This window comes from Artemia franciscana, chromosome 11, assembly GCF_032884065.1.
Source record: "Artemia franciscana chromosome 11, ASM3288406v1, whole genome shotgun sequence".
Taxonomy (NCBI): domain Eukaryota; kingdom Metazoa; phylum Arthropoda; class Branchiopoda; order Anostraca; family Artemiidae; genus Artemia; species Artemia franciscana.
In genome coordinates, this window is record NC_088873.1 from 17504569 (window position 1) to 17531356 (window position 26788).

General features: G+C 35.4%; 1 protein-coding gene across 2 annotated transcripts; it reads left to right on the plus strand.

The window, feature by feature from the left end:
- Positions 1-1258: 1258 nt before the first annotated feature.
- LOC136032903 (uncharacterized) lies at positions 1259-16949 on the plus strand. Of its 2 annotated transcripts, XM_065713341.1 has the most exons (4): positions 1312-1418; positions 10693-10912; positions 12858-12951; positions 16646-16949. In XM_065713341.1, exons 2-4 carry the CDS (start codon positions 10850-10852, stop codon positions 16858-16860), a joined length of 372 nt encoding a protein of 123 aa, XP_065569413.1. In that variant the 5' UTR covers positions 1312-1418; positions 10693-10849; the 3' UTR covers positions 16861-16949. The 2 variants fall into 2 exon arrangements, 1 of the variants encoding a protein (XP_065569413.1); XR_010618806.1 differs by lacking the exon at positions 10693-10912 and having other exon boundaries at positions 1259-1418.
- Positions 16950-26788: the final 9839 nt, after the last annotated feature.

Below are 26788 nucleotides of genomic sequence, written 5' to 3' on the forward strand. Positions count from 1 at the left end.
GAGCATTATCAAGATGATCAAATTTTTGTTACAGATATTACATTTGCCCGATAGACGTCTAGCTAAGGCGGCACACAATAACCTGTTGAAATCTTCTAAAAAGTCGAGGTGGCCAAAACATATTAAAGCTACACTGGAAGAAGCTTGATTCTCATGGGCATGGAATAATAACCAGGGTCCCCATTGCAAACCTAATGATTTCCTTGGCATGCTGGATTTGGTTCTTTACAATCAGGAGATTAAAGTAGCCTATGATATAAAATCGTATATTAGTGGCGGCAGTACTTGTCATCAGTAGTATTATTATTCACGTTGTAGCTTTTATTTCTAGCTAAACGACCCCTCGCGCCCTGGCAGTGTTACCTTTATACTTTAAGCCGTTTCTGAGATATTACTGATACGTTCTGTTGAAAACCTGCAAAAATATGATATATTTTGGTTTAACCCAACATTCCACTCCATATTCCCTGAAAGTTCCACATAAATATGATTAGCTTTAGTAATATTAGTACTAGCAGCAGTGCCATTACTACTTTTATTTGAAGTAGTAGCATGTAAATATAGTGATTTTTTTAATACTAAAACACACCCCTTAGCGAGCCCTGAAACTTTTAGCCTAATGCTCTAAACTCTTGAGATACTGCTGATGCGGTTTTTTGACACCTTTAATACATACACTGTCTTTTAATTTAATTTAATGTACTTCTCAACATTCACTGCAAGTTTCTTTTTAATATCCGTAAAACATGTTCTCTTAGAGACAATAGGGAAAATTTTCTCAAGACAGTGGAATTCAATTTTAGCGGATATTTTGGACCTAGTATATAGGTTATACTTGACTAGCCACAGATTTCTTAGCATGGGTACCGGAATTCGGGTTACTGTCAATGGCGAATCTTAGATCTCGCTCGTTATTTACAAAATAGATTGGGTGGCTAGGAAGAAAATGAAAATGACAAAGATTCATTTTGCTGAAGAGAATGACTTGACAATTCTCAACGCTAAATTTGAGAAGTCTTGCATTTGCCCATTAGCAAAGAAGTCCAAGATTGTTTTGTAGAAGAAATGAATTATTGTATTAAAGGAATTTTGTTCGTTTTCGTTATATTTGTTGTTAACTGGGTGCTTTGAAAGAAGTTTACGAAATGTCTTTTGGTCAATAAGACAAGCCGTTAAAAAACAACCAGTTTTATTTCAAGATGGACATGCTATAGAGATAATTTGACTAAGTGTGGCATTTTTGGATACTCAGGGGACATAACCATGGACCGAAAAGGCGGCAACCCTGATAGGTAGCGATATTCTCTATAATTATCATCAAAACTTCCGGAAGTGTTTCCTCAAATTAAGCAATCAGCTGGGAGTGAAGGGGACAGCCAGCCCTCTGGCTGGCCTAGCTCCAGTAAAGTAAAAAAATTGTAAGTAGGCTATATAGCTCTTTTTACCTTCGATAAATGCTTGGTTGTTAAACTGTTCAATTGAAAAACTGGGCTACTAAAACCTACCTGTCTATGATGTTGTTATGGTTACCATGTAGGCTACATTATCACAGTAGGGTACATAGGCCTACCCCTCCCCATTAATGTGCAAATATATACACTGAATCCAAAATTTATTGTTCTCACTCAGGGTAAACTGAAGGCTCTTTTTTAAAAATGGGTCAGTCCATATTTCTTACCTTAGCATAGCCTACATCTTCATGCATTTTTGTGTTATTTCCTAATAGCCTATTGGCTAGCTTTTTACGCATGCATTTTGTTATAAGCCCTTGATAGACACTCAAAATTAATATTTTTTCTACAGCTTTTGGGTCCTTAAAAATAATCAAATCTTTGTTTCAAACTTACTGTTTGAATTTCATTTGTCCATTTTTTAAGGTTAATTAATCATCAAGCATTAATTTTGTCATAATTAAGTGAAAGGATGATAAATTTAAACCTTTTGTCTAAAAAATTGTTTTATTAAAATTAAATAGCCTATTTTTTCAGTGTCAAAATTTACTCAACATTGGTAAATTTTTAGCTTTTCACATTTCTTAATAACAAACAGACTAATGATAATATGCCACTTGATGCCTTTGTGATATTTCTTAGTAGGCCTACATTAAATGTTTCTGTTTCAAAAGTTAGGTTAATCATAACAAAATATACTAAAATATAGCCTAATAGAACACTGGATACTAAAACAAACTGGATAAAAAAAGAATTTTCAGAGTGCCTGACCAGACCACATTACATTAAATGTATAGGCTAATTTAACCAAAAGAAAAAGCTAAATATTTAATTAAAATATACCAACAATGGAGTTTTCCACCAAGCTGAAGATAATTGTCTGGTATAAAGATGACTAGAACTGGATTTTGTCTGATCTTCATTATACAAATTCTCAAGTGTATACCATGTAGGCCTAATAAAGGAGTACCAAAGAAGATATTGTGTTTAAGGGTCTGTAAGCAGGGGTTTCATTTGGATAGGATGTATTATTTGTAGCTCAGAATTGTGGACTGATTCATTTTTACCAAAAATTTTAAATCAATTCTGCCATGTTGTGTCTTCTTCCTTTTCTGTTAGGCCACTTAAAGACTGTATTTTCAGCAAAATGTCAAAAAGCATCCAACTGACTTCCAAGTTACACTCCTATTGCCTTATAAGACTTACATGCCTTCTGAAACCCACTAGCCCTGGACAAGATCTTTAAGCTGTGAAGTTGTTCATTATTAACAATTAAAGGTTTTTAAGGAAGGGAGGGTTGTGATAATGTCAGAAGGGCTGATTCTAATGGAAATGACAAGCTCTAGGCCAGTAGCCTGTATAAGACTCATAAGTGATAAAAAAATAACCATCCCTTACCACTATTTTTCCAAAATGCATCCAATCAAAAGCTTGCTCTAAATGATGATAATTAATTTGGTTTTAGATCTGGGCTAGGCTGTCAGCATTGTCACCATGCTTTGACTTCTTGATTAAAAGATGCCCATTGCACTCATTGTGTACTTCATTTTGCAACCCTAGACTTGTCTAAAGCATTTGACAGTGTTTGTAATACTCAAGCATGGACATCATTATGCCAGAGAGGAGTAAATCTGTTGGTAATTCACGTGCTTTGTTTTTGGTACTCCTGTTCTTACCTTTGCCTTAAGTCATTAGGTAATTCTTATTTTGGTCATATCCCTGTTCTGTGCGGTGTAAGACAAGGGGGAGTTCTTTTGCCGTGTATTTTTAGTGCTTCTATTGAAAATGTATTATCCAAAATATCAATTACCTGCCTACTAGGACCATCTGATATCTCATATCTGGCTTATGCAGATGACCTTCTTCTGATTAGTCAAACTGAGTCTGGTCTTGCCCATTCAGTGAAGTCAGTTACTTCTGCTTTCTGCGATATTGGCCTGTACCTAAATATTGACAAGTGCGAGTTTCTTGTTTTCAATGGTAATAATTGTTCAGAATCACTATACTGCGGTGATTCTAGTATTCCTTGTGTTAAATCGTTTTGTTGGCTTGGTATAACAGTTTGCAATTCTATGAATGCTCTCTGGTCTTGTGCTGTCAAAGACATTTGTGATAAGCTGAGGCTTTGCTACTCTAAGATTGTAGCAAATTGTGCACACTATAGGAGAAGAGCGGTAACTCGGCTTTACTCAAATTATTTTGATCATTCTGTACTCTTCTGTTTTGGTATTAGGCCACTTCTGTTGAATGGTGATTTAAAACGTATTCGCATAAATTATTACTGGTACTGCACATTTCTTTTATATCTACCTCACTCTTATTGGAATACAAAACTGGTTAAAAAGTATTGTGCAACAGATACTACTGGTGTTTTCGAAAAATTATCTGCCAAGCTAGCTATTGAAGCACTTTATAGGCTTGGATGTTTTCATTGCCTTATCCGTCCTTTTTCTGTATGTGATTAAATTTGTTTCTTGTATTACCTTTGCTGTTTTTCTTTTATATTTTACTCCACTTAACCTCTGTTTTGTGAAGTGGGTGATAAATAAATTATTAATATTATTATTTTATTTTAATGTTTTAGGATGAACAGAGGAGGTGATATGTCATATAATGCAGAGCTTTTATTAGATGAATATATATCTAATTAAAGTGTGACAAGCTTGAAAGCTTACTATATTTGGTATTAATAAATAAATAAATATAGGCAGTAAAGTGGCCACTATTTCTCACCAAAATCAAAAACTATAATTAATAATTTTGTCTCATACATTTACTTTCTTTATACAAATCGCCTAAAAACAACAATGCTGTAAAAACCACCCTGCTTTACAAAAAAGTGAACCCAAACAACCAAAACAGACAGCCAAAAAGAATAATGATATCAATTTCTTTGCCACAGTGCTATAGCAAGACTCAAAAACAAATTTTTGACAGTAAAAAGAAGTAAATATTTTGCTTTTCAGTCATATTGTGACAGCACTACTCTCACATACTTGATGAAATCTGGCAACATGATTATGCCTCAAAATTATTTCCAAAAATATTCTCCCTGGTCCCCTTGCCCACTCTTCCCCTCCCTGAATGCTTTTTGACAAGAGGCTATTCCAAGAATATCTTCAAGAAAAACTCTTCAATCCAAGAAAGAAGCTATTTCTTCAGCCACCAAGTAACAAACTTTTGGAATCAACTGTCTGAAGATGTAGTGGCTGCTGATTCAATGGGTGCATTCAAGGACAATTTTTGACAAAGAATAGGAACAGCTAGGGCTCCTGTACAACTGGGAAGCTGTTGAGCCCTCAACCCAAATGCAGCATGCAACTGCATCAAACAACTTACAGAAATCATAATGGAGCTTTACAAGGATGGGATATCCTTAGATTTGCTCCTAGCTACAATTTAAGGTAATCCAGCCAGAGCCTTAAAGATGTCCTGGAAAGAGATATTTGAAGCATTTGTCTCTAGTCTTTCTCCATCTAGAGGATACTGACCTTCGATGACCTTTGACAATACTTATGTAATAAAAGTAATAGTCTGCCTCACAATAAACTGAAAAGCTTTACCATGCTGTATAAGACAATGACATTATCAATAGTTGAATACTAGGCCTACATATCTTTGTGGTATCAAACAAGAAAATCTGATTCACAACTTATTAAAAAAGTGAAAGAACAGATCTCAAAACTTGTTCCTTATTTGAAGTATTTGCCTAATGAGTGTAGACTATGGTGTCTGGGCCTACCATCTTTGCAATTCAGGAGGGATAGATTAAACCTAGTTAATACATTTCAAATTGTTAAACATATTGATGATTTATCCTCTAGGATGTTTATGCTTTTTGTGAAATTAAGCCTAAACACTCAGATATTCATCTGAATGGTGCTCAGGTACAGTTAGCTGGATATAAATTGTACTTCAACCTAAGTAAATAGGATGAAAGAAGAATATCCATTTATCTAAGAAACTCGATTAAGGCAGGAAACATTGACATTAATTCTAATTATGAACCATATGTAGAACAAGTGTGGATAACTGTTGACCTGCCTTGTGAGCTTTTAAGAATTGGTTGCATATTTAGAAGCCCTAGTTCCCCCATCCTTGAAGATTCTCTCCTTGCTTTAACTAATTCAATAGAAGAGAATAACAAAATGTATGGGAGTGTCATTTTGGCTGGTGAATTTGACCTCCCATTAGTTCAATGGATGGTTGTGGTCACTCCATAAGTGACTCTTTTATGCCTTACCTTGAATGTCTAGAAAAAACATTCTTTGTACCAGACTGTAAATTTTCCAAGTAGATCCAGGGACAGCCAAGTGCAGAAACAAGTGTCATCCTGCAGATTATAGACCAATTTCCATTTGTTCTGCTTTTCAAAGGTTTGAAAAACCCTGTTTTTCCGAAAAATGCATGCAGCAGCAGCTACTCCAGCGTCTGGATGAAAAAGGGTTTCTTAATGCTCATCAGTTTAGGTTTAGACCAGGACACTCTTCCAGAGATGCACTAATTGCTTTGAGTTTGTGGATCAGCAAAGTTATGGATTCTGGCCTTCTACCTGTAACAGTTCTGATTGATATCAGAAAAGTATTTGATAGTATGTACTGCCCAATTCTCCTCAGGAAACTGGAGCACATAGGAATAAGAGGCAAAACTCTGGATTGGTTCAGATTGTACTTGAGGGACTATAGGATTGATTTGGGATTCAATCCAGGAAATAATCTATTGATCAATTGTGGTACTCCCCAAGGGTCAGTGTTAGGACCAGTATTCTTCTTGATTAATGTTAACAATCTGTATAGCATATTAAACCTGACATGCACTATTCTTTGCTGCTGTAAGCTATGTCACAATGAAGCTTCTTTTCAGCCTGTAGATGATGATCAGCTAGTGGCTTTTGCAGATGATACCACATTAGAATGTTGTGAAAGGGATAAAATAGCACTCATTTTCCAAGCTTATGGCTGTTCTTGAGGAGACGTATCTCTTGATGGATTCTAACCGCCTTATTAATGTTGATAAATCTTGGATTTTATTTTGTTGTTGGGTAGGAAGCGTCTATCCAGAGATATGTAAGTGTCAAAACGACCAGAGGTTTGATCAGCTGGCAAGAAAAGCGTTTTACAAAATGCCCAGGAGTCCTGCTTGATGAGAACCTGTCATTCCTGCATCACATTCAAGCAGTAGAGCTGAAGATATCCTGAAATCCTGGAATAATAAAGAAATTAAAGAACACTTTGCAGCAGGAAACACTGGTTCTGCTATACAATGATCTGGCAATCAACTTTTAAATCACACCTGCTAAAGCTCAATTTGATTCAGAAGCAATCTTTGAAATTAATTGGGAAATTAAAGAGTATTTGTGAATAGAGTTGCTGGATCATCAGCCATGCTTGAGCTTTGTGTTCATGTCTTTACTGAACTTCCGTCTGCATTAAAAAAAATTATTTTGACCAATCTCGGACCAGTAAAATGTAAATAACCAATCATCATCATACCTGCAAATACCCTTCTCTCTGACTGTATGATCAGATTTTTTCTGAATATAACTTATGCAAGGTTATGGAACCTGTTCCCAGAAGAGCTGAGAAGTGGGAGCTCCCTCGCATCATTTAAAAGAAGAATAAAAAATCATTTATTAGCATTGGAAAAGACTAGTTAAATAATAGTTATTAAGATGGTCTTTATATAAAGTTAAATATAAATAGATAGAAATAAATGATTTTTTATTGGTATAATGATGAGGTGGTTTCCCTTGGGGCAAAGGGCAGGAGGATAACTGGTATTTTTGTTAGATAAATGAGAGGTAGGGTTGTTTCTGAGAGTAGGAGAGGTCTTATGTTTATGAGGTCTGTGGATCAGTAGGATGTCCATACAAAAAAAAATATATTCTTTGTACTGGACTTTAAATTTTCCAACTAGATACAAGGACAGCCAAGTGCCTTCATTGCTTGATCTTCTTCTAGTTAGTGACCATGAGTCAGCCTTTTGTGTAGCACCTTCACCACCACTTGGTGTAACTGACCATATTATCATAAGCTGTAGGTTTAGACTACAGCCAAAAATATCATTATTTAGAAAACATGTGTATACTGACTATAGTTTTATCTGAAGGGAATTAGCAGAATGTGGTTGGTCCTTCATTGATGCAATGAGTGAAGATGATTCGTGGCATGCCACTAAGATTTTGTTGCTTGATATTGTGAATAGACCTTCATCACTACTGTATACATTACTGTATTAGCATATGTAAAAAAGCTAAGGAAAATACCAATGTTTGACTAAAAAGAAAAGAAAATGCTTATGAGTAAAGCTTAAATTGAATATTCAAATCGAGCTTAAACCAAACATAAATATTTTGCTATTTAAGTATAAACGAAAACTAAAACAGAAATTAAACAAACTATCATAGCAAACAAACATACAATAGGTACTAATATAAATGAATAAGTAAACCTTAAAACAAGTGAAACTTAAATTGAATATGCAAATAAAGCTTGAAACAAACAAAATCTCTACAAACTAGAGTTTGGGTTTTTCTCTCACTGTAAAACTCTAAAACCTATTGAATCATTGGCACTTTACTGAAAATAAATTATATTACAAATATTTTTTTTTACTTATTACAACATTGAAAATAAATATAAAAATTATTGTAAAATAAAATCTTGAACTGATGAGCGTTCAGCAACTAATTTTATTTGTTTTTGCCAAGATTCTTCAAGGAAAATATAGCTTTACTACAAACAAGAGTTTGGGTACTGCCCCCTTCCCTGACAATAAAAGTCTACAGCCTACTACGTCATTGGTGCTTCACTGAAAACGAATTATGTTATAAATATGTTCTTTTCCAGTTATTGCAGCATTGAAAATGAAAATAAAGTTACAGTGAAATAAAATCTTGAACTGATATTCTTTCAACAATTAATAGTATTATATAGTCAACGTTTGACATATAGTCAAACATTCGGTTTCATTTAATTTGTCCTTTCCAAGACTGTTTAAAACATGCATAGTCAAACAGTTTGGGGTAATGAACTGTAGTAAGGAGCGATTGGCTCAATATTAAGAAAAACTAAAAAAAAACGGAATTTTAATACCAATAGTTACACCAAAAGAATTGCACTTTAATGCTGATTTTAAATACATAAGTTTCATCAAGTTTAATTTTACCCATCAAAAGTTACGAGCCTGAGAAAATTTGCCTAGTTTTAGAAAATAGGGGGAAACACCCCTTAAAAGTCATAGAATCTTAACGAAAATCACGCCATCATTTTCAGCGTATCAGAAAACCCCATTGTAGAAGTTTCAAGCTACTATCTACAAAAATGTGGAAGTTTGTGTTTTTTTTGCCACAAAGATCTTAGATGCATGTTTTTTTTTGCTGTTTTTTTTTCCCAGGGGTGATCATATCAACCCAGTGGTCCTAGAATGTCGAGAGATGGCTCATTCTAACGGAAATCGAAAGTTCTAGTGTCATTTAAAAGTGACAAAAAATTGGGGGGCACCTAGGCCCCCTCCCACGCTCATTGTTTTCTCAAAGTCACCGGATCAAAACTCTGAGATAGCCATTTTGTTCAGCATAGTAAAAAAAACAACAACAAAAACTATGTCTTTGGGGACGACATACTCCTCCACAGTCCCCGTGGGAGGGGCTCAAAGTTAAAACTTTGACCAGTGTTTACACATAGTAATGGTTATTGGGAAGGGTACAGATACTTTACGGGGGATTTTTTTTGGTTGGGGGGGGGGGGGCTGTACGGGGGGCAAATTTTTATGGAGGAATTTTGAAAGGGGGAAGAGAATTTCCCTGAAGGGGGCTCAGGATTTCTTAGCATTTGTGATAAAGGGGGTCATTCTTAAGGAATTGGGACAAAATTTAAGCTTTAGTGTAAAGAGCGAGGTATTGACGAGAGGGCAAACCCCCTATTATGTGTAATAAAAACATACAAATTTAGGAGTTCGTTACTTAAGTTATTTTTGTAAGTTATGTAATTTTTTATTAACAAATACGTTCGTAAAATTAAAAGTTCTAGTTGCCTTTTTAAGTAACTAAAAAATTAGAGGGTAACTAGGCCTACTCCCCCGCTCCTTTTTATCAAAATCGTCCAATCAAAACTATGAGAAAGCCATTTAGCCAAAAAATACAGTAATTTGCAAATTTCGTTTTAATTATTCATGTGCAGAGAGCCAAAATCAAAACATGCATTAATTCAAAAACGTTCAGAAATTAAATAAAAAAACTAGTTTTTTTAACTGAAAGTAAGGAGCGACATTAAAACTTAAAAGGAACAGAAACTAGACTTGCGTTGCCCGGGCAACGTGAAGTTTTGTGGCAACCTTTGTCCGGCTTCGCCGACTAAAGTGTTGCGAGAGCAACACTTTGGTTTTGTTTCTTTGCTATCGATCAGTAATCACATGATCAAAGGCTATTCCTCAGCGTTGAAAAAACAACAACAAAATAGTATTGAAAGAAAGGACTAAACTGACTTTGCAGCCAGTTGAACTTTATCTTTTTCAATCCTAGACATCGTGACGGATGAAAACTTGGAACAATATCTTATATAATATAGTTGGTATTATAAAGCTATTCGTAACTTTTTAGGATTAAAATACCATAGGTGACACTAATTATTACGAAACTACCTCATTATTTTACGTTATCGTTTGTACCCGTTGCGTAAACACTTAATTCTGTCAGATTTAAAGATATCGAACACAATCTGCATCAAATTCTAGCCCAAAATGAACAGATTCTTACTTACAAGTCCCTCTCCCGTGATAGACATCAAGTTCACCGGAAACAAAAGTTGCAAACACATCATCGCTGAAGATGATTGTAGCCCAGCAGCCGATTATTACTTACAAGTCCCCTACATGTCTTACCACTGGAACCAAATTGGTTTAACCATCAAATACTTCGGAAACAAATAATTGGTACACCAACTAGCAAAAGTGGCAAACCCCTCATTGTCGAAGGTGATTATTATCTAAAAGTCGACTGTTGCTTACAAGTCCTCTTTATGTCTCACAATTTTTATCGGCCTAGATTTCGTTTCAGTGTGTACCTTACTACTGAAGTTGTCAACCCCTTTAAACTTTGAAACTGGTATGCCTCATGAAGGAATTTTTGTTCCAAAAAATGGATATCATATACTTTGATCAGATCATCAAGAGCTATCGATTGCCGTCGAAAAAAAATTCTATCTGTCTTAATTCAAAAGTTGATTTTTTTTTTCTGTCGTAGGCCAAATTTCTAACGTCACCACTTAGAAAGGAGCAAAGGATAAGCTCCAATTTCTTTAGCAACGAGAGAACTTTTAGGCACATCTGATACCATTTCGCTACCGCAATCCCAAGTCCGAAAAACCGAATGATTAACTCAGCTGAAATCACGAACAGAAATGGGTAGAAACAATAGATGGCAGAACTTTCAGACCCGTGGGAAAATGCCACATTTTGCTTCTGTAAGTTTTTCTATGTATCACTCAAAGAAGATGTATTGGCTGTGGGGCCGGGTAACTGCCGCATATATTTAACACTTATAGATTTTAGTCCATCTTCAGTTTGAAAGTGGTGCCTGCCTGCTTGCCTACTAGAACGGAGCTATCCACTCGAAAGCAGAAACATGGTTTGATGAAACGAAAGCTTGACTGCACAACTTGAGATACTCTTTTCTGACATAGGCTATATAACTGCACTTCACTTCGCACACCATAGGCTCTGGCTCGTGGACAACCATCCTTTTTGGCCCCAGGCAGCAGTTCTGCAGAGCTTTCAAAAATGTAATGTTATATTCACCAATCTGGCCTGAGGTCCACACTTTCCGTAAAAACCGCACAGGTTAGACCCTTACCAGTTTCCAGGAATAAGCTGAGATCGGTGGCATAGGAAAAAAAAAACAAAAACGGGACAATACCAAAGTGTTGCTCCGGCAACACAATTACTCCGTATATGAAAGAGGCTGTTCCCTGCTCAACGATTCGCTCTTTACTCTAAAGTGTTTTACCGTTTTAAAAAGTAGAGCTGAGAGAAAGAGTCAAACTTTAGCGTAAAGAGCGGGGCGTTGAGGAGGGAGCAGCCCCTTTCATATACGGAGTAATTTCTGTTCGTTTTAAGTTTTAATGTCGCTCCTTACTTTCAGTAAAAAAATTGTTTTTTTTTATTTAATTTCAGTAAAGAGCCAATGATACAATATGTATTAGACTTTTACAGTGAGAGAAGACGGCAAAACCTTAACTTTTGTTTGTCAAGGTTTTTGTTCATTTCAACCTTTATTTGCATATTCGATTTGAGTTTCACTCGTTTTAAGATTTATTTACTCATTTATATTAGAACTTATTGCATGTTTGTTTTCTATGATAGTTTATTTAATTCCTTTTCGTTGTGGGTTATATTTGTGCTTCAATACCAAAAAATTTTTGTTGGGTTTAAGCTTGATTTGGTTATTCAAATTAAGCTTTACTCGTTTTTAAGATTTATTTATTCATTACCTGTTGTTTTGTCTGTTTATTTTCGGTTTCATTTATTCTTTAGTAGTAATTTCTAATGTGGCCTTTGCTTTTCTTTAGAAAACTTCTTTTTTGGAAATTGCTCCTTAATTAATTGCTAGAAACTAGCCAAACTATTTGAAATTAAACTTTTTCTTATTAGACCTGGACACTTACTGAATATTCAAAAATTGGAATAAGAAAATCGGAATAAGGTTGTGAACGGCCTACATACCAATTTTGTTGTTGGACATCCAATATACCGTAATGTTTTATGATATAAGATCCCTAGACTATGCCTCATACCAACTCCACTTGAAGGCTGTGCTAATGAGTTGTTGTATACCTTTATGTTTTCATATTTTAATTAATGGCTAGTTCATCTTTGTAGTTAGTTTTCTTTTAGCCTTTGTATTTCTTATTTAATGACTGTTTTTATCTTGTGTTTTATCAGTTTTGTTATTTTGCTGTTTCTTGTATTTTCCTTTTCATTTTGGCGTTTCATACTGTGTTTAAATAAATTATGTATTTTGACTGTATGAGATTTGGTAAACCATGTATTTTTAATTTTTGAAGGAATAATTCTATTCAGCAACCTTTCTATCAGGAGTAGAGGACTCTAAACAACGCCTGTAAAATATTTAAATTTATCAGGAATGGTTTACACTTCTGGATTTTCAAGTTTGTGAAGTTTCTTTCTTTAAAACATTTTCACATTTTTTTGGGGGGGGGAATTGATTTTTGAACACGTTTTAGGCATTTGCTTTATACAATTTGTCTTTTTGTGCTACCAATTTTTGGGCACAGATAGTTACTTTTGCACAATTTATTTCTGTTTTCTTATCTTTTTTGCTAGAACAAATGTATTTTAAGCTTACCTTGAGCCTTATAATTTTCATTATATTTGTACTTTCAATTTTAGACACCGACTGAAAACATGGAACTCAAAGAAGAAACTAATCGGGAAATAGCCGTAATGATCACTGAAACACGAGAGAATGCAGCTAAATTGGAGGGTAATTTTTTTTATCTTATTATTATTATTATTTCGTCGTGGCCAGCGTTCTTAGGACATGATAGAACAGAGGATTTGGAGCTAGCAGGTTAATTTGCCATTAAGGACTTCTTGTCCCTTTCCCTAAAAAATTCTTAAATAAAAGTCAAATGAGTTAATTTGGCATAGAAAACTTCATTAGAGCCCATCCATTCCAGCAAAAAAAAAATATTTTGTAATGTCTTTCTCCTGTGTACGCTAATTTGTTTCTTTTTTGAGTGACACATTATGAAACATTATATTATTTATTTTTTTTTCACAGAACCAAAAACATGCTCAAAAACATGCGTCAAAGGGACGTCAGCTGCAGGTGGTCTGCAGCTCCTAGAAAATGTCCCTATGAAGCTCTGTTTGAACTTCGTTATGTTATGCTTACCTGGCGTTCCCAAGAATAGGCACGAGCAAGGCTGTATTTAGGGAGGGGGTTAGGCGGTTTGACCCCTCCCCCTGAAATATGTGTCTGACTCGTAAAAACTTAGCAAAAATGAATATAAGCAAATTTCATGTGCCTCTTATAAACCTTTCTTGTGCCCCCCCCCCCTCACGAAAAAAAATCCTGGAAACAGCCCTTTCCCCGTGTATTAGTATATTTAGTTTTTGGACCTCCAATTTTAGAGATCCGGTTTTAGAAGTCCAAAACTCTCCAACTTTGTGCCCCACTGACCATTAAACACTTTATCAGATTCGCATCCTGAGGTCTACCAATATCATTAGTACCTAGTAAGCAGTTACTCATCTTAATTTTCGTGTTTACATTCATTCTACAAACACTAGAAAATAAGGCTTGGTTTTGATTCAATAATAGCACTCACTAATATTATCTTAATATTCATTTCAATTTATAGGCCAATGTGACCAAATACCTTGTGGCCACTATTAGGCTATTGCATTCACTGAATGTAGCTGTCTCACAATACTGTCTATCTTTATGTGTACTTACTTTGATATTAAAAGTACCTATAAAAATGCGCTATTTCTGCAAGGGATCTTATCTTCTTCTTCTTTTTTCATTAAGGTGGCAGGGAAGCCTTTTGTAAAATAACATGGCGAGTGGAGGCTAGACGACCATCTACAAGCCAAGCAAAACAAAAAAAAAGAAAACATATTCATTGCTCCAAATTTGGTGTAATTCTGAAAAATTAGAAAAAATGAGGTATTTTTAGCTTACGAACGGGTGATCGGATCTCAATGAAATTTGATGTTTAGAAGGATATCGTGTCTTAGAGCTCTTATTTTAAATCCCGACTGGATCTGGTGACATTGGGGGGGGGGGAGTTGGGAGGGGGAAACCTAAAACTTGGAAAACACTTAGAGTGGAGGGATCGGGATGAAACTTGGTGGGAAAAATAAACACAAGTGCTAGATACATGATTGACATAAACGGAACGGATCCGCTCTCTTTGGGATAGTTTGTGGGGGGGGGGGATATTTCTGAAAAATTAGAAAAATTAGGCCGAAATAACCGGCCCCCCCACTTAGTTGGGGGCCGGTTAATTCGGAAAAAATAGAAAAAATGAGGTATTTTTAACTTACGAACAGGTGATCGGATCTCAATGAAATTTGATATTTAGAAGGATATCGTGGCTCAGAGCTCTTGTTTTAAACCCGACTAGATCTGGTGACATTGGGGGTTGGGAGGGAGAAACCTAAAACTTGAAAAACACTTAAAGTGGAGGGATCGGGATGAAACTTGGTGGAAAAAATAATCACGAGTCCTAGATACATGATTGACATAACCGGAACGGATCCGCTCTCTTTTGGGGTAGTTGGGGGAGGGGTTAATTCTGAAAAATTAGAAAATATGAGGTATTTTTAACTTACGAACGGGTTATCGGATCTCAATGAAATTTGATATTTAGACGGATATCGTGTCTCAAAGCTCTTATTTTAAATCCTGACTGGATCTGGTGACGTTGGGGGAAGTTTGGGGTGGGGGAACCTAAAATCATGGAAAACGCTTAGATTGGAGGGATCGGGATGAAACTTGGTGGGAAAAATAAGCAGAAGTCTTAGATACGTGATTTACATAATTGGAACGGATCCGATCTATTGGGGGGGGGGGTTAATTCTGAAAAATATGAAAAAATGACGTATTTTAACTTACGAAGGAGTGATCGGATCTTTATGAAACTTCATATTTAGAAGGACCTCGTAACTCAGATCTCTTATTTTAAATCTCAACCGGATCAAGCGTAATTGGGGGGGGGGCCGGAAATCTTAGAAAATACTTGAAGCGGTGAGATCAGGATGAAACTGGATGGAAGAATAAAAACCTGTCTAAGATACGTGACTGACATAACTGGACCGGATCTGTTCTCTTTGGTGGAATTGGGGGGGGGGAGGTAATTTTGAAAATTGAGGTATTTGTAACTTACGAAAGGGTGACCAGATCTTAATGAAATTTGATATTTAGAAGGATCTTGTGCTTTAAAGTTCTTATTTAAATTCCGACCAGATCCTGTGACGTTGGGGGGAGTTGGAGGAGGAAACCGGAATTCTTGGAAAATGTGAAAATTGGGGTATTTTTATCTTACGAATAGATGATCGGATCTTAATGAAATTTGATTTTTAGAAAGAATTCATGTCTCAGAGCTCTTATTTCAAATCCCGACCAGATCGTTTGACATTGGGGGGAGTTGGAGGGGGAAATCTTGGAAAAACACTTGGAGTGTAGGAATCGGGATGAAGCTTGGTGGATAGAATAAACAAATGTCCTTGATACGTGATTGACAGAATCGTACTGAATTCGCTCTCTTTGGGGGAGTTGGGCGGAGGGAATCAGTAATTTGGCGAGTTTGGTGCTTCTGGGCGTGCTAGGACGATGAAAATTGATAGGCGTGTCAGGGAGCTGCATAATTTGACTTGATAAAGTCGTTTTCCCAGATTCGACCATCTGGGGGGCTAAAGGGAGAGGAAAAATTCGAAAAAATTAGGTATTTATAACTTACGAGTGGGTGATTGGATCTTAATGAATTTTGATATTTAGAAGGACATCGTGACTCAGAGCTCTTATTTTAAATCCTGACCGGCATTAAGCCTCTTATTTTCCTTTTTAAATCAATCTATTGATTCATAGATCTTTGTTAGAGCTCATACCATATTATCTCTTGGCTCTTAGCTCTTCTTGCCTCGTCACAAGTGCCATATGAGCTCATAGCTCTTGTTGATAATAGATGTCTCTATTTTGCAATGTTTTTTTGTACATTGCCAAAGCACACGCACACAAAAGTAGTACTTCAAGTAAAAGTACTTCAAGTAAGTGACAGCACTGGTGGTAATTTTCTTAGTTGCGGATGAATTTTACAAATTGATGCAAAAAAGTCATTAATTTCACTAGGTAACAGGGGTTTACCATTGACATCTCATTTCAACTCTGGTTACTTTTTGCCGATAATGTTCTGAACTTATTGACTTATCATGGAACTTCCTTGGGCTGGATTTCTATATTTGCTTATTATTTTAGACCCATACTGCTTACGTGAACATCTTACTTTATATACAATTAAATTTCTTACTCTTTTGAAATCTTTTACGGGTCCAGTTAAATGCAATTTGTTTTTCACTTTTATCAGATTCCGAATCTCTTGAGTAATCCATGGTTTATCATTAGATTTCTGTACCAGAAAGCTGTTTTATTGTGTTTTTCTTACTTTTAGAAACAGCTCCTGGTGCACAAAGGAACTGGTGGACTAATATAACCGAATTGGCGACTGCACTTAAACCGCAGAACTGCTGCCCCTGCTGCCCAATTCAGCCCAATTCTCATCCTTGGCCAAGTCGAAGTGTTGCCATTATAGTATTAATTACAGTTGTCCTTGTTTTCCTCATCTATTTTACTGTTTTTTTTTCTGGCTATTCTCCTTTGAAATAATTTTTGTTTCTTTTTTTTTTTTAATTTTTCGTTTTTTCAAAGAGCCAGAATAAAATTGCCAGCCAGAATAAAATTATTTTAAATTTTCATCGACTTTTTAAGCTATTTTAGGCGAAATTTGTTTAGTTTTCTCTGTAGCAACTTTAGTTACGAACATACTAATGAATTTGGCAAATCGTATCTAATTCTTTACAAAAATAGCGACGAAGACCACACTGCCTTTCCATAACAAACAAAGACAGAGTAGAAACAATAGGGGGCAGATTTCCTGGCATTATTTAAAAATCGATCAGAAATTCATTTTTAAAAACGAGGTTTCTTCAACTTAGACTAAGGAGCAATATTAAAATTTAAAACGCACAGAAATTGTTACGTTTCCAAAGGGGATTGACCCCTCCTCAACACCTCACTAAAGTTTACGCTAAAGTTTAAATTTTGTCCTAATTTTACGAACGACTCCTGAAACACAAGGATCGTTTTATTAGAACAATAGAAAGCTTTTTTAAAAGATAATTAAATTTCTAGGCACTTTTGCACACATCCTGTGCCTGCTTTATCGCATCTTTTGCGAAAAATTTTGATGCAATCTTGATAACTGCATCTTTTTCTTTTTTAATGTTCCGCTGCAGAAAATTGAAAACTGGAAACACATGTATAAAACCACCATTCTTCTGGGGTTTCCTTACGAAAGAAGTGAGGGAAGCGTTGAAGGCTGACTACCTTGTTCCCGCAATTTAAGGGGCAAGCCTGGCGAGTACCACGGCTCTTGCCACCAAAACTCTCACCCCCCCCTTCTGCTTACTTTTCTCTCACCACCTCTATTGCAGCGTGATTGCCTATAAATATCGGATTTCGTAATTACATTCTTACTGCTTGATGGCCAAATGATGCGTCTTCATTTATATATAACTCATTAAGATGTTCATGTAATTCATTTAGATATTCATTAGATATCTAATTCATTTAGATATAGATATGGGGAAAATATCATTGTTGGGCCAGATGTGGATAATCAAAAAGCACAATCTTTGGCAAAATGTATCTATCCATAATATAGGGTCTATTAAGATGAATATCTTAATATTTTTTGCATTACAGAAGATGTCTTTTTTTAAGTTGGCAGCATTACATACAGACGAAATATTCACTTAACTAGTTACTATTTGCAAAAAGTACCTGTTTTAAATGTCTCTTGCTTTTTTATGATGGAAAAGTAGTGTGGTCTTTGTTGTTATTAATACAAAACAGCGTTTTACCGAAATTGAACATGATCTTACCTGAGATTGATCCAAGGGCCCCCACTTACGGTATAATTTTAGGACCTATTAGTAAAAGTAAAAAAGACCTATTAGGTCAAAAACATGTGCAATAAAATGAACCCTGATCATGAGATACTAAACAAGAGTTTGTGAGATACTTTAGTAAAGAGACTTGGATCCAAAGAATAGTTTACTTTCTGACATATTGCATTATATAAATAAGTTAATTTAGAACTGTAGGGTAAAGAGCTTGGGATTATTAACTTCTAGGATAAAGTTCAATCTCTCAGGTTAAAGGTGCAAAACTGGCATCGTAAAAAAAAAAAAAAAAAAATCGTTTCAACACCTTTTCACTGTAGCTGAAGAATTGGAAACGGATACCTAAGATGATCTAAGGAAGGAGATCTAAGCCATTGAATCCGAGATTGCACCTTATTATTCGGAATTCTCTGAACAATAAGCTAATTTAGTTAGTTTCATGTTTATCTATAGGGGTCATCATACCAATCTACTATTGATAAACTCCAACATTCTTATTAAATCTTACTAGTCAGATACACTAATATTAAAATACGAAAAAACTATATATTTAAACAAATAGCAATAAAATAATCTTCTTTAAATCTAAAATATCTACGGCAATTTCCTATACCAGCTTTATTTTTATTCATACTCATGACCAAAACATTAAAAAAAATTCATTTTTTATTTGCATGCGAAATCTTTTTATCGTCGAAGATATAGACAGCCATAGGGTACACAGTGGATCGATTATGTATTTGGTAAGACGGGCATGTGGTTTAATTTTTGCTGCCGCAAGGTTGAAAGTGGCTTGTTACTTGTCAATGTAAAATAGACCCAGCAACTGAAACGTCAATTTCAACGTTTTTTCTGTTATTAATGGGTGTGGAGGATCTTTATCCTTTAAGTTGCGGACACGACAATCCATTGTGCCAGAGTACCATGTGGCATCATAAGTCTTAAAGATCCCAGTTTTGAAAACATGCGCTTTATTTTCAATTCAAGCATGTAATAAAAAACAGTAACCCTGAGGCCAAATAAGGAATGAAAACAGAAAAAACACGAAATAAATAGCAAATAGATAAATTAGTCACTTTTGAGTGGCTGTGGGGGTGTAAGTAGCGTCCAAAACGTATGAAGGGCGTCTCTTACAGATTTGTCCAACGGAACCTGAAGCAAACTCAGTCAATTCCACAACGAATGGATATAAAGCTATAAGTTGATGCCACGTCTGAAGGTGTACTGAAATAAGAGAAGTAATGTTGTTGAAAAAAAACCTACTAGAAACAATAACATCTTGGTTATTAAAGTGATTTGGTTCTATTAAAAAAGTAAAGCTTCCTATTTTAAGCCTAATAGTCTATATTTTTTTTCAAACAATCAAATATGACACACATGCGATACAATTTATTTACAGAATGACAGTTAAGCTCCTAATCTTCGAGCTCAAAAGATTAAATGGTAGGTTTTATATTTTTTTACAATAATATAAAATAACCTCCGAGCCCAAAAGGTTAAATAGTAGATTTTATATTATTTTACATTTATATAAAATAACCTTCGAGTCCAATAGGTTAAATGGTAGATTTTACATTATTTTATAATAATATAGAATGCCGACTTAGAATAGTAAAAACAATGCAAAAAAATAATGGTGAGAAATAATACAGGGCATCAAAGGTTGTGTGTTATTTATGCATACCGTATTGTAAAGGTAGTAGCTACAGCGGTATGAATTATAATGGTCGGTTGTTGCAAAATAAAAATAATAAAGGACATCAAAGATGAAAACTGCAAAAAAGTTTGAAGAATCAACTGGATTTAAAGGGGAGGGATGGGGTTGTTTTTGTGGACTATGAGCATGGCGTTATTGGTGCTAGTCCAGATTACTTAGTAATTATGCCATGTGGAAAAAGAGCACTTTTGGAAATAAAGTGTCCAGAAACTGCGAAAAATTTGGGCATAGGTGAGTGGGTAAAGAGCCGAAAAGAGACTAAGGCGAACTGTTGCATGGAAGTTGGAAAGAATGGACTACTTTTACCAAGTACAGTGTCAGCTTGAATGTGCTCAGCTAGATGCTTGCATTTTCATGATCTTTACCCAGAAGGACTTCTACATTGAGAAGATAGACCGCGACCCAGGCTTTTAGACCGATACGATTTTCCCCAAGTTAAAAGGATTCTTCGTGGACACTTTGATCCCAGAGTTCCCCTGGGGCTTCCAATACGAGAGCCTTACTTATAAGATTAATCGTTGAAAATTCATTTTCATTACATTCTATCCTTCTTTGTATTTACATGCTTAACTGTATTTTCATTTGAAATAAAATACCTTTGTTTATATTGCTTGTCCTCCAACTTCATTCGCAAGAAAACTTTGGTTTTCTAAGAATCCTCAAAAAAAGCTTTCAACTAAGTTTGTTGATTAGTTTCCAATTAATCAACTGAGGTATTTGAAATAGCCTATCCCTAGAAAAAAAATGTGGAAAAAACAATACATTTTAAAATACACTCTATGCATGCCGTCACAGTTTCATAAACATGGACATTTTGTACTTGAGAATGATGGTGCTCTTTTGCTCATTTGCTCTTCTCTCGTTAGTAACCAAGCTTTGCAAGACGCAGCCGAATATATTACTATTTCTCGGCTGAAGGACCCGAAAATCTCGCCAAATTAGGCTGTCTATCAAAACCTTTCACAAGATTTGATAATTGGTACTATTTGAAGGGTTTTTGACAATCGACGGTCTCTAGAGAATTGAGAGACAGAAGGCTACCCTAACATCAATTTCGAACCTCAATGTTTTCAAGTTCACTTAATCACGGCCTTAATGTTGTTTTCAATTCTGCCTCAGTCAGTTGCGCAACATAAATATTATGGTGATTAACCTTGTGGTAAATAAATGCGTGTCATAGCTATCCCATATGTCTAAAAAAGAATCAAAACTGGTCTGCATTTGGTGTTTCTGGAAATTAAAAAAAAATAACAAATGAAGGGGTACCGAAAAAGGCTGGTTAACGCAACACTAGACCCCGGCGCCGTGCCGATAAGGGAAGGTCGGTTGCGGTGGGACATAAATATCAGCAACGGCAGGCCACCAAAATACCACCAACAATTTTTTCATGCCGCCGCCTATGAGATCTCGGCAGCAAACCACCGGTGTGATCATTGTTGACTGTAAACATTTATGTTCTAATCAGCCTTCCTCAAATCCCAGCTTTAATTTACAACAGATTTGGCCTATTCATGAGTTAGAAACTTCGCGAGTAGCTGGCTGGACACTGGTCTTCTTCGTTATTCATCAAGAGATATAGAAATCTGGTAGAAACGAACAGAAATAAAGTAATTTGATCTTCCAAGCGATCTCTGCCTAAATATTTCGGTGAATGTTTATAATGGTTAGAGCTGTCAGTCTATAGTCCTGTCAGTTTAAAGCTCTTCGTTAGTATTTCCTCATCTATTCATCCTAAAATATTCAAATAGAGACCAAAATCATCAGAAAAATATGAACTCCAATAAAGTGCTTCAAACTAAGTATATGAGCTAAAATACTACTTAAAAAATAAATAATTACGTGTTTGTTATTTTTGTGTTTAATACTTATAGATTGGTGACTTAAATTCTTAGGGTTTCAAGCTGTGCCAGATTTCTAATCTTTTTTTAACCTTGAGATTTCCAGATATAACAGACGAGGCTAAGAAAATAATTAACTTTTCGTAATTTGTCACCCAGAGAGGTCGACCAATGCTAAGAATTTGTCCAGCTGACCTAGCAGGGTTTCAACATGCCCTTTTAACATATTATAACTAAGGTCAAGATTTTTAAGCCAAACCAAATCACCTATTGTAGTGCCAAATTTAGCCATCTGGTGGAGTGTATTCTCCTCATCTATTTGATTTTCTTCAAAATTTAAAGTAACAAGGGAGTCTTTTCTTCGATGCAATCTACTACGGCATCTATGCGACTCCCCAAAACACAATGCACAATATGTAAATGGGTCAAGTGATTAGGGATAACGTCTAAGACCTCCACTAAATTTTCACGATTAACTGCAAAACCACAGTAGAATTCAAGTTCATGAATTAGAATAATTATATCTGTAACTTCGTTTCTTTTGAGAACTGAATACAGCGTATGACATGTTTTGCTAATCACTTCCTTAGTTCTCATGCACTCGACTTTTATCGAAAGAACTTCATATTTTCTCTTTGCTTTGTAAGTATTCCTCGCCATTTCAATAACATCAAGAATATTTGTTTGTGTTAAATCATATATATAAGTCGAAGTTTCAAGAATGTTTAGGTTATGATTTGGATTGGAAATTGTTTGAAGAAAAGCTTCAATCAAAAACTTAGTGTGGAAAAATTCTAGTTAATTGACTTCTTGCTATCTCAGAAAGGGTTTAGGTTAGGAAAATGAAACTTTCAGGGATGGGTCTACAGGCTAAAGTATCTCCCGGGAAGGTATTTTAGAGTACCCACCTCCGCTAGAGGGCCCTCCTTCTAGAGGGCCCTGAAATTTGCCTAAATGACAGGTATAACATGACCTATTGAAATTTCGACAAAACAACATTTTACCTTAATTTTCAGTTACTAGTTACTTTTTCTCTGCCTTTAGTTCTATCGTGTTATTTGAGTAGATTTTGAGCCATATCAATGCTTTTCTTTAAAATTTAGGAAATGTCTTTGCATATCTTTAAAACCTTATAAAATGGAATTGAGCAAAGTTATGAAGCTGAAAATAAATTTGTTGTACTTCAATTAAGCAGAAGATCTATTTTGCAAGGTTTCACTTTTATAACACCTTTATTTTAAAGGTCATCAAAGGTCAGGGCCCTCTAGAGGGAGAAGGAGTGGAGGTAGTTGCTTCAAAATACCTTCCTGGGACATACTTTAGCCTGTAGACCCATCCTTGAAAGTTTATTTCCCTAACCTAAATCCTTTCGGAGATAGCAAGAAGTCAATTAACTAGAATTTTACCCTTAATCTTCTTCTCAATATCTTCAACAAACATATCGTAGCAAAAGAGGCAGCGAGATTTTGCTATCATAAATATGTCCAATTTCGAATGGGGCCATAGCGTAATTAACTTCTTTACTTGTTCTTGGTATCTATGTCTCAAAGCCTCTTTGAGAAGAACCAGAATTAAAGATTCTGGAAGAGATTTCACAATGGTATGATCAATCACAATATTTTCAACGATTGCTTTAGCTGAATTTTGTAGTAAAGACAAAGTATTATTATGGCAAACGGTCCTTCTATTAAAACAAACATTTTCAGCAGCAAGTTCGCTACTCCTAACGAGCATTGTTGGTAAACTGGAGTGGAAACCTTTGTTGACCATATTACGAGCTTCGTGCACGAATGTCACAGGAACAAAATCTTTTGCTACCTGGATAAACGAGCAGAACAGCCAGTTCCACTTAATATTGCGCAATACTACCTTTGGGTTAATTATAAAAATCTGGAATGGAAATATTATTTAGGTGTACAATTCTTATAATGGGCTTAAGATGGAAAAGCAATTTGCCAAAAACATAAAGTTGGCATTTACATGCCAAGACTATAGTCTATTTTCTAGACTATAGCTAGCCTTTGTTCTACGTTCTGACCTAGCTATAATTATTTTAGAGTCAATAAATAATAATTGGAAAAGAAAGAAATCTACCAAGCTTCAAAATTTTTCAAGCTGGATCCAAATAGACTCTTACCTTCAAAAGCAATTAAAATTTTAATACATAAAAATCAAACTTTTTGGGTGCTTTAACGATCAGAAACTAAACAAAGTCATTTTTTTTTACAGATGAAAGTAGGCCAAGAAGAATTTTCTAAGCGGAATAAATTTTCAACAGGTAAATTTTTCAACATTTTCAACAGGTAAATGGCAAAATTCCTGGGATCATCAGCGGTATGGAACGTGTTATTTTTGTCGACTATCTACCCGGCTTCTTGTCTGGCATTTGTGTATTTCTTTATGCATCCTTTGATGAGAAATCAAGAGTTGGTAATAGCAATGTCCCCCTCCTACGTGTTCTTAGACGAAAAACCACTCACAATCAAAGTCACAACTACAATATAAAGCACCTTCAATATATTCCAGTAAAAAATTCATATTTGGAACTCTGTCAGTTAACATCAAGAAGTAAATTAGGCGGTCCTTCAGCAGTAACAAAAGGTTTGGCTGTGGTTACATTTCATTTTTCACCCATTGATCAACGAGATGGCTAATAGAAAGTAAACACTTTTTGTCCAAATATTGATTATATTAGGACACGTATTATTAATACGGTACACGGTATTATTAATATTGATATAATATTGCTATATTGCTACTCTTAGACCTGGACAGTTGAGTCACGGAATGAGTTATTACAAAGGTCGTTTGTCAGTGTCGGGTTAAGATCTTGGCAATTGGTTTGCTGAGTTGTTTCGCTCTCAATTGCGCCTGTCTAAAAAATATAATCCTCTGGTTGCCGTGGATTTTTAGCTCTCTATACTACACGATTGGGGTTCTGGGAAGGATTTTAAATGGTGTTACACAAAATCTCAGGTCCAGCAAACGATCCCTCGGCGACAGATTGAAATCATGACAAAGTGGAAAAGGCTTAAAAAATCGAGAAACACCTCATCTCTCATCAGTCTCTAATCGGGTCAGAAACGAAAAATTTGTAAGATTAAAAAAGATTTCTTTTCCCAGACAGATATGGCATATTTACCACACGAAGAATCCCCTCCCTCACTCACTTCATCATTGAATATTTTCAATGCACAAAATGTTGATGTCAGTTTAAAACATGGGTACTTTGAACGGTTTTACCCGCAAGAACCGCTTTCTGACAACGTTCATTTTCAAATTTATTCTAGTGAAGACTATTTCATAGATCTAACTTCCACATTTATAGATTTGCATGGGACAGTAAAAAAAAATCTAACAATGAAACCGAAGTGCTGTCGAGGGGTTCTCTTATGAAAATTATGTACTACACAATTTGGTTAGACAAAGTAGTGTCTACATAAACGGAACTTTGGTGAGTACTAGCAGCAATTTTTTATACCATGCGAGAGTGTCTGGTTTCGACGCAATGTCGCGACGATAGCTATGTGTTGCTTTTGAAATATGTTTGCGCAATTGGTGTCTATATAGGCTGTGATATTTACAAACGCCTGTGTACATACGAGCAATTCATTCTCTTCACTCGGCGCGTCAGCCGAGTGAATTCTGTGACGTCAGCCCATTAGAAAGGTCACGTAAGCCATTATAGGTTAACTAAACATTGATCTCACTGTCAGCAGTTTTTTTGCAGTCATTTTGATTGTTATAGTGATTTTATTCTTATTTTTTGTCGATGTTTTGAAAACTAAAGCACGCTGGTCAAAAAAGACAATTGGTTTCGCTCATTTCAGATGAAACATCATTTTTGTACAATCCTAAAAAGGGGGGCTAATGCCAGAATTGCCTCTCACTCAATTGGACTATATGTCTTGGCTTGTTCTATAATTAGCCAAGACTTGATGCCCACAACTATTCCATTTTAATTAAAATTCCGTTGATTTTGAATATATCTCGTTGAGCCCAGGGTAGTCCTGATTTTAGAATTTTGTTTCATACTTGCTGGATGGTATTTTCTCTTGTCTCTGTCAATATTTACAGCAATCAATGGATCCAGTGACATAGTCTGTTTTACAAAGCTTGAAGTTTGGTATCGTAAACCTGAAGCCTAAGTCGCTTTCTAAGTATTCATGTTTTGTAGCCACAGAGGGACTTTTACAACTCTACATTCTTCAGTATAAATATAGAGAAAACATCACTATGATTATCATAAAGTGCTGGCTTGTTTTCAAGCGCGCATTTTTAGTCTTAAATAATTTCGATTTTTCTAGGTACCAGGATTTTTTTGTCTTTTGTTTCTATGTGCCATTGGAAATAATTTCATGGTTTTAGAAAAGTTTTTTTTGTTCTTTTTAGTCTTTGATAAAAATATAGTAATTATTTTTGCGCTTCATACTTACAAAACTTCTTATAAAATTTAAACAAGGTGCAAAATGCCTTTTTTTATGTTAAAATGTTGGCAGTGGGGGAGGAGAATCAGAGATACAACGGAATTACTTTGGTCCTACAATTACGAAGATTTAGAATCTTTGTATGATTCCAGTTCAGAAAACATGTAACATGCCTATGTTTTGGCTAATGTTTAATGTTGGGGCCGGGAAAGCTGGAAAACGGACCCACTTGCATTTAACTCCGCAGAACACAAAACCTATGCGAAATTTTAGTTGAATCCAAAGATGGAAAGAGGGTGATTGATTGCAAGATTTGACCCTCATTAACGAAGTGAATTAAAAACATTTGAGAATCATTTGATAGTTGCCAGTATTTAGCAAAACGAGAAAACGTGGATTTCACTGAACGTTCTGTTGCTTTCGAAGAAATTCATTTTAGAGGGATAAGGTTAAAAATTGAAAAAAAAAACGTGAATAATATGATAATCTATAATAAAAACGCATAAATCGCCAGGTCGGATCTCAGTCTCTGTAATATGATTTGAAATGTTTCGTGGAGGGTTTCTCAATCTCGGTCCTCCCTCTATCCCCCAATCACTCACTTCTTCTCTCCCTTTTATTCTCTTTTTGTTCTCTCAGGATGAAAAG

Excerpts from the sequence above, each read along its gene's own strand:
- LOC136032903 (XM_065713341.1), top strand. The coding sequence starts at position 10,850 with ATGGGTAGAAACAATAGATGGCAGAACTTTCAGACCCGTGGGAAAATG. Across the intron at positions 10,913-12,857 it reads AAATGCCACATTTTGCTTCT|ACACCGACTGAAAACATGGA; the intron begins GTAAGTTTTTCT and ends TTTCAATTTTAG. Across the intron at positions 12,952-16,645 it reads GAATGCAGCTAAATTGGAGG|AAACAGCTCCTGGTGCACAA; the intron begins GTAATTTTTTTT and ends TCTTACTTTTAG.